This window comes from Nerophis ophidion, linkage group LG27, assembly GCF_033978795.1.
Source record: "Nerophis ophidion isolate RoL-2023_Sa linkage group LG27, RoL_Noph_v1.0, whole genome shotgun sequence".
Lineage (NCBI taxonomy): Eukaryota > Metazoa > Chordata > Actinopteri > Syngnathiformes > Syngnathidae > Nerophis > Nerophis ophidion.
In genome coordinates this window covers 15,514,340-15,523,260 of record NC_084637.1, presented here as the reverse complement: position 1 = coordinate 15,523,260, position 8,921 = coordinate 15,514,340, and the positions used below count along the sequence as shown (strand labels likewise).

The 8,921-nt window shown below is 40.5% G+C and overlaps 2 protein-coding genes across 2 annotated transcripts; one reads left to right on the top strand and one right to left on the bottom strand.

Annotated features, from left to right (window-relative positions):
• Positions 1-2,815: 2,815 nt before the first annotated feature.
• LOC133544515 (gamma-crystallin M3-like) lies at positions 2,816-6,846 on the bottom strand. The gene is made up of 3 exons (XM_061889919.1): positions 6,532-6,846; positions 6,212-6,460; positions 2,816-3,125 (listed from the first exon to the last, which is right to left on the bottom strand). Exons 1-3 carry the CDS (start codon positions 6,544-6,546, stop codon positions 2,850-2,852), a joined length of 540 nt encoding a protein of 179 aa, XP_061745903.1. The 5' UTR covers positions 6,547-6,846; the 3' UTR covers positions 2,816-2,849.
• A 165-nt stretch (positions 6,847-7,011) lies between these two features.
• Positions 7,012-7,792, top strand: LOC133544514 (gamma-crystallin M3-like). The gene is made up of 3 exons (XM_061889918.1): positions 7,012-7,059; positions 7,137-7,400; positions 7,473-7,792. The coding sequence occupies exons 1-3, from the start codon at positions 7,045-7,047 to the stop codon at positions 7,749-7,751; spliced, it is 558 nt and encodes a 185-aa protein (XP_061745902.1). The 5' UTR covers positions 7,012-7,044; the 3' UTR covers positions 7,752-7,792.
• Positions 7,793-8,921: the final 1,129 nt, after the last annotated feature.

Here is an 8,921-nt window from a genome sequence, read left to right as displayed (position 1 = left end):
GTTGCCAGAGCCTATCCCAGTTATAGATATTTTTAAAACATGGATCGATAAATAAATAAGAATCCCCTTTTGGATGTGAATAGATGATTTTTTTTGTGCCCAATTTTATAAGAAAAAAAGTCGACACATTTCGAGAAAAAGACTGTATTAGTTAATGTATTTATTTATATATTTTTTGTTTGTAATTGTTTTTTAATCTTCATTATTTACTTCATGTTATTACAGTATGTCTGTATATACATATCTATTTTATTTTTTAATTAATCTTTGCCAAAGGGGGCGCATTTCAATTTCTTACACACACTTGTTATTTCATATGTTGACCAGAGGGGGAGCCCTTATAAAACCGACACTGTGAGACTTGCGTGGCATAGCGATGCCGGACATGTTCTTCCAGGGATGCGTCGGACAAGAACGCAGCGTAAGGTAAGAAATAAGTATTTATTAAACGAATAAAACAGGCTAGAACAAAAATACTGGTGCTAGGCAGAAAAGGCAAACAAATAGCGCTAGCATGGGAGCTAGGGAAATAAACAGACACACTAACACTTGGCACAAAGGCACAAAAATGGAAAACCAAACAATTAGCACGAGAGCTAGGAATAAACAAAAACGCAGCGCGAGAGGTAGGGATTACAAACATGGAAAACAAGTCGTCATCTATTGCGTGAAAGCAAATGAGGAACCGAGGCAGAAGAACGAAAAGGGGCAGGCTTAAAAAAGGCAGTAATCAGTAGAAACAGGTGTGCGTAGAAAGCAAGGGGCAGGTGAACTAATAAGCTCAGAATAATAAGACAGAACAAAACAGGAATTAAGGACGTCAAACAACAGTGTGAGATACCAAAATGGAACAAAATCAAGAATATGGAATGATCCGGTCATCGGATCATAACGGACACATTCCATTTGAAAAGTCCCTCCCTTTTGGGACTGCCCTAATTTTGATAGATTTCACCACCAGGGGTGCAAATGAGACATTCTCTATTAGACGCAACAATTTTCCTTATTGGGACCATGATTTATGTCCTAACTTGTTCACCGGTCCTCATATGGAAGGTACTTTTCCTTGTTGATGTCTCCAAAAGTGTAGAAACACACACACACACACACACACACACACACACACACACACACTAAGACTAGACTACTTTGTTACACTAAATATTTCAATAAATGAGACGATATACAAAAATCTGATTTACAGATTTCTTGTTTTTACAAAAAAACCTTTGCTGTGATTGGACATAATTTTTTTTGTGTTACTTCATCATATATCATTTGTCCGTACAGAGTTTTTTTGCGTGTTAGATTTGAAATATTTTAATGTTCACTTCTTTCACAGGTGTACTACTGGCAGTTGTTAGGCAATAGTCCAAAGCCCAACAGGACATAAAATTCAAAATATTTTGAACTAATTTGAATTTTTTACTTATTTTGCTTAAATCCCTCAATCAACTGCAGCCCCAAACCAAAATACCAAACATGTATTGATTATAAAACCTGTGACATTATCTGGTATCTCATAGAGATTTGTTCTCTCGTGACGCAAACCGACCTTTACGGACAACAATAAAAGGTAGGAACATGTTTAATTACCAAAACTCAGACAACAGAATGCTTTTCCACTTTGCATCAGTCCATCTTAGATAATCTCGGGCCCAACGAAGGCGGCGGCATTCCTGGGTGTTGTTGATAAATGGCTTTCGCTTTGCATCGTAGAGTTTTAACTTGCACTTACAGATGTAGCGACCAACTGTAGTTACTGAAAGTGGTTTTATGAAGTGTTGCTGAGCCCATGTGGTGATATCCTTTACACACGGATGTCAGTTTTTGATGCAGTACCGCCTGAGGGATCAAAGGTCCGTAATATCATCGCTTACGTGCAGTGATTTCTCCAGATTCTCTGAACCTTTTGATGATTTTACAGACCGTAGATGGTAAAATCCCTAAATTCCTTGCAATAGCTCGTTGAGAATTGTTGTCCTAAAACTGTTCGACAATTTGCTTACAAAGTGAAGACCCTCGCCCCATCCTTGTTTGTGAATTACTTAGCATTTCATGGAAGCTGCTTTTATACCCAATCATGGCACCCACCTGTTCCCAATTAGCCTGCACACCTGTGGGATGTTCCAAATAAGTGTTTGATGAGCATTCCTCAATTTAATTAGTGTTTATTGCCACCTTTCCCAACTTCTTTGTCACGTGTTGCTGGCATCAAATTCTAAAGTTAATGATTATTTGCAAACAAAAAAGTTTATCTGTTTTAACATCAAATATGTTGTCTTTGTAGCATATTCGACTGAATATGGGTTGAGCGAGATCAGGTGCGTGGCTCGCACACCGGGAAACAATCAACATATCTCCTCACACTGTATAAAAGGGGAGAAGGAGGAGAGATTGGGGCAGAAGAAGTTGGAGAGTCTGCGGCACATGCAGCGCAAGAGCGACAGAGAGAAGAAGGCGACGACGAAAGCGACCGAAGAGTGAGCAGCAAAAAAGGTGCTGAAAAGCAACCCGGCAAGAGACAGGTTTATTTGAAAAAATAAAAAGAGTCAAACCTGCTCAAAGCAATGTCCTTCCTGAGTGGTCCATGGAACCCGAGCGACAGGGAAAGTCGTCCACGACATGCTTGATATTTTTGATCAGGACTAACAAAAAAAGTAAATAATAAAAAAAAGATGTAAAATGTTTTCACACCCTTTTATGGGCTTTTATGTTTGGTCCTAAAGCTCATTTAAATCAAATGTCCCCTTTGTAAAAAAAATAAAATAAAATAAATACAATAAAAGAAGAAACGGAGGTCAGTAGTCCCAATTTCATATTGCTTTATTCAACAATTGTCCTGGGCGCTAACAGGAGTCCATGATGCGCCGGATGGAGCTCAATCTCGCCACGTTGCTGGCGCCCATCTCGCGGAGGTTGCGGTGCTCGCCGGGCTTCAGGTACAGCATGCGTCCTCGGAAGTTGGGCTGCTCGAACATCAGCCAGTGGCCCTCCATCACGTTGCAGGACTGGCAGTCGGACATGCGCAGGCGGTCCACGTTGTCGCAGTCGTCGGTCAGCTCGTGCATCTGGCCTCCGAAGTTCTCCTTTTCGTAGATCCTCACCCGGAAGGGTCCCCTGTGCTGTGGACGGAGAGACACAACAACATGGGACAAAGAAAAAAAAAAAAATCTGAATTAAATATTTACACACGGTGTTACTGTTCAAACTGTGTGTAATGTTAAACTGGCACAAAAAATGAAATAAACTTGTTAAATAAAACCTAATTATTGAATACTTAGGCCTACCACGCTACTTTATTTTAATGTTGGTCATTATGGTGGCACTCTGAATTTTTTCTGAGCTGGTCCTTGTTGCAAGAAAACATTTCAATACATTAGTCAGTACTTTGACTCAAATTTAAAATGTTGATTTCATGAGAGGAAACCATGTTTCTACTGGTGCTTATATTTAAATTGTGCAACTTTTTTTTATCGTGTGTGACTAATATGTCAATATAAATCAAAGCCAGACATAATAATGACTAAAATCTAAAGCAGTGGTTCTGGCTTCCTATAGTGGTACGCTAAAGAACCCCTAACTTAAATATTCAAACACAGTGTTACTGTTCAAACTGTGTGTAAGGTTAAAGTGGCCCAAAAATTGAAATATATAAAAAAAAAAAAACCTAACTAAAGAATACTTGGGCCTACTACGCTACTCCATTCTAACGTTGGTCATTATGGTGGGACTTGGAGTTTTTTCTGAGGTGGACCTTGTTGAAAGAAATCCCCTAATTAAGTATTCGAACACAGTGTTACTGTTCAAACTGTGTGCAATGTTAAAGTGGACCAAAAATTAAATACACTTGTTAAATAAAATCGAATGAATAACTACTTAGGACTATCACGCTACTGTATTTTAATGTTGGTCATTATAGTGGCACTTGTAGTTTTTTCTGAGACAGTCGTTGTTGAAAGAAATTACCTTTTTTAAATATTTAAACACAGTGTTACTGTTCAAATTGTGTGTAATGTTAAAGTGGCTGAAAAAAATAATATACTTGTTAAATAAAACCTAATTATTGAATACTTAGGCCTACTACGCCACTTTATTTTAATGTTGGTCATTATGGTGGCACTTGGAGTTTTTTCTGATGTGGTCCTTGTTGAAAGAAATCACCTAAACACAGTGTTACTGTTCAAACTGTGTGCAGAGTTAAAGTGACCAAAAAATGAAATATACTTGTTGAATAAAACCTCATTAATGAATATTTGGCCTACCATAATACTGTATTTTAATATTGGTCATTATGGTGGTCCTTGTTGAAAGAAATCACGCAATTAAGTATTTGAACACAGTGTTACTGTTCAAACTGTGTGTAATGTTAAAGTGGAAAAAAAAATAATATAATTGTTAAATAAAACCTAATTAATGAATACTTAGCCCTACCACGCTACTGTATTTTAATGTTGGTCATTATGGTGGCGCTTGTTGAAAGAAATCACCCAATTAAGTATTTGAACACAGTGTTACTGTTCAAACTGTGTGTAATGTTAAAGTGGGCCAAAAAATGAAATATACTTGTTAAAAAAAACCTAATTAATGAATACTTAGGCCTACCACGCTACTGCATTTTAATGTTGGTCATTATGGCGGGACTTGGAGTTTATTCTGAGGTGGTCTTTGTTGAAAGAAAAATCACTTAATTAAATATTCAAACTTAAAAGTCGCCCCAAAAATTAAATACCCTTGTTAAATAAAACCTAAATAATGAACACTTAGGCCTACAATGCTACTATATTTTAGTGTTGGTCATTATGGTGGCAATTGGAGTTTTTTCCGAGGTGGTCCTTGTTAAAAAAAAATCACTTAATTAAATATTCAAACACAGTGTTACTGTTCAAACTGTGTGTAATGTTAAAGTGGCCATTAAATGAAATACACTTGTTGAATAAAACCTAATTAATGAATACTTAGGACTATCACGCTACTGTATTTTAATGTTGGTCATTATGGTGGCACTTGGATTTTTTTCTGAGGTGGTTCTTGTTGAAATAAATCCCTTGATTAAATACTCAAACACAGTGTTACTGTTCAAACTGTGTGTTATGTTAAAGTGGCCAAAAATTAAATATACTTGTTAAATAAAACCTCATTAATGAATACTTAGGCCTACCATGCTACTGTATTTTAATGTTGGTCATTATGGTGGCATTTGGAGTTTTTTTCTGAGGTGGTACCTGTTGAAAGAAATCACCCAATTAAGTATTCGAACACAGTGTTACTGTTCAAACTGTGTGTAATGTTAAAGTGGCCCAATAAATTTAATACACTTGTTAATTAAAACCTAATTAATGAATACATAGGCCTACCACGCTAATGTATTTTAATGTTGGTCATTAAGGTGGCACTTGGAGTTTTTTCTGAAGTGGTCCTTGTTAAAAGAAATCACTCAAACATTCAAACACAGTATTACTGTTCAAACTGTGTGTTATGTTAAAGTGGGCCCAAAAATAAAATATACTTGTTAAATAAAACCCCATTAATGAATAATCAGGCCGACCACGCTACTGTGTTTTAATGTTGGTCATTTTGGTGGCACATGGAGTTTTTTCTGAGGTGGTTCTTGTTGAAATAAACCCCTTGATTAAATATTCCACCACAGTGTTTCTGTTCAAACTGTGTGTAATGTTAGTGACCAAAAAAAATGAACTGTACTTGTTAAATAAAACCTCATTAATGAATACTTAGGCCTACCATGCTACTATATTTTAATATTGGTCGTGGAGGTTTTTTTTAGGTGTTTTTTGTTGAAAGAAATCACCTAATTAAATATTCACACACAGTGTTACTGTTCAAAATGTGTGTAAAGTTCAAGTGGCCAAAAAATGAAATACACTTGTTGAATAAAACCTAATTAATGAATACTTAGGCCTACCACGGTACTGTATTTTCACATTGGTCATTATGGTGGCACTTGGACTTTTTTCTGAAGTGGTTCTTGTTGAAATAAATCCCTTGATTAAACATTCAAACACAGTGTTACTGTTCAAACTGTGTGTTATGTTAAAGTGGCCAAAAATGAAATACACTTGTTAAATAAAACCTCATTAATGAATACCTATGCCTACCATGCTACTGTATTTTAATGTTAGGCATTATGGTGACAATTTGTGTTTTTTCCGAGGCAGTCCTTGTTGAAAGATGTTGGAGAGCGTTCACCTACCAGAGGAATCATACGGGAGGACCTGATGCAGTCGCTCATGTTGATCCCCATCAAACGCTGGCTGTCCGGGTACTCGCCCCTGCGCACCAGCACCTGGTGACCCTTGAAGTTGGGCTTCTCGTAGACCATGAAGAGGCCGCTCTCCACCCGGCAAGAGTTGCACCTGCTCAGGTAGGTGGTCAGCTCGGGGCAGTCGCTGCTGGTCTCGTAGGAGCGCCCCTGGAAGTTGCGGTCCTCGTAGAAGATGATCTGCGGGAGAACAACTGGAATGAACGCTGGGCCCTTGGCGCCGGCCGCGCCAACGCGCACTTGGCACTTACCCTCCCCATGGTCATGGTTTTTGTGAGATAACTGCAGATGCACGGCTTCGGCTTCAAGCCGGGGGTCCGTTTTATACATTACGCCGTCATAATGCCGGGAGTCAAAGCCCTGGAGTCATCACTATAGGCTGACACTGTACGTCAGAATGTACGCCTTTGTCACCGCTGGATGTTTTAATGCTGCAAAAAAAATCACCAGATCTACGTGGCGGGCGGACACAAAAGGCCTTAAACTAGCTGGAAGCACCTCCATTGAATACACCCGCAATTAATAAGCGGTCATCTGAGGAACGCGTTGCTTCGGTGATGACGTTGCACTGCTTCTCCTACATGCATTCAGCTTACAATAACGGCTATAGAGGTCTGCTGTAAAAAAAAAAAAGCAAAAGAATGCAGGCCTATGTGCACTTGTGATGAGTCAGGATGTTCACACAAAGGTGCGCAAGGGGGTCTGAGGCCGAGGGTCGGTATAAAAGGGGCCGGCTTGTTGGCAATGTTGCAAGAACTACAAGCATGACCATGGGCAGGGTAACACACCGGCATTGACTACTAACTGGATTGGCAAAAAAAAAAAAAAACGCTTCAAGTTTGTGTCTTTTCCGCAGATCGTTTTCTTCGAGGAGAAGAACTTCCAGGGCCGCACCTACGAGTGCAGCAGCGACTGCGCCGACGTCCACCAGCACCTGAACCGCTGCAACTCCTGCAGGGTGGAGAATGGCTGCTTCGTGCTCTACGACCGCTCCAACTTCATGGGCAACCAGGTCTTCCTGAAACGGGGCGAGTACTCCGACCTGATGCGCATCGGGAGCATCACGGGCTTGGGGGCGGTGATGCTGGACACGGTCCGCTCTTGCCGCCTGATCCCCATGGTAAGACCTTCTGGGTTTTTTTCCCCTATCTGAGGCGTGGCGCCGACCTGTACCTTTGTCGGGCCCTTGCAGCACAGGGGGCAGTTCCGGATGAAGATCTACGAGCAGGAGAACTTCACGGGTCAGACGCAGGAGCTGCTGGAGGACTGCGAGTCGCTGCAGGACCGCCTGTACATGTCCGACTGCCAGTCTTGCAACGTGATGGAGGGCCACTGGCTGCTGTTCGAGCAGCCCAACTTCAGAGGCCGCATGATCTACGTGAGGCCGGGAGAGCACAGGAGCCTGCGGGAGAGCGGCATGAGCAACATCATGAGGATCAGCTCCATCAAACGCATCATGGACGTGTGCTGATTACCGGTCATGTCATAAACTGTCAATCCAAATAAAGTCAACGAGAACAATCATTCTTTGTTTTTACTTCAGAGCAGTGGCTCTCACACTTTGGTCCACCAAGGACCACCTCAGAAAACACCATAACGACCTACATTAAAACGCAGTAGCGTAATAAGCCTCATTAAATATTCATTTAGCACAGGGGTGTCAAACTCCAATACAGAGTGGGCCAAAATTCTAAACTGAACAAAGCCGCGGGCCAAAGTGGAACAACTTAACCTTTTAATAGGGACCCAAACAAGTTTTGCATTGAATATTGAACAAGCAAGGCTTATATAACTTTATACTGACATACAAAATCGAGGTTTGTTGGTAGCGGGGGTGTATATTGTAGTGTCCCGGAAGAGTTAGTGCTGCAAGGGATTCTGGGTATTTGTTCTGTTGTGTTACAGTGCGGATGTTCTCCCGAAATGTGTTTGTCATTCTTGTTTGGTGTGGGTTCACAGTGTGGTGCATATTTGTAACAGTGTTAAAGTTGTTTATACGGCCACCCTCAGTGTGACCTGTATGGCTGTTAACCAAGTATGCGTTGCATTCACTTGTGCGTGTGTGTAGAATCCACATATATTACGTGAGTGGGCCGGCACGCTGATTGTATGGCGGAAAAGCGGACATGACAACAGGTTGTAGAGGACGCTAAAAGCAGTACCTTTAAGGCACGGCGCCGATATTGTTGTCCGAGTGGAAATCGGGAGCATTCGGGAGAATGGTTGCCCCGGGAGTCTCCTGGGAAAATTGTGAGGGTTGGCAAGTATTAGAATTAGCGATGTTAATTTAATATTATCCCAAGGGCCAAAGTAAATTACATGGCGGGCCAAATTTGGCCCGCGGGCCAGAGTTTGACACCCATGATTTAGTATAAAATAATAACACCATGAATTAATTAACGTAGACCCCGACTTAAACAAGTTCAAAAATGTATTTGGGTGTGTCACACCTATGGATCATGTTTTGTTTTGGTCATGTTCGATTCTGTTTTTTGGACACTTGTTTCCTGTTTTGTTTTTGTTTCCATAGTAACTCATTAGTTTCCACCTTGTCTTCTTGTCCTCAGCCCTCACAGCTGTTTGTAATTATCACGGTCACTATTTAAGCCATTCTGTTTCTTTCTTCGTCTAGGCAACATCA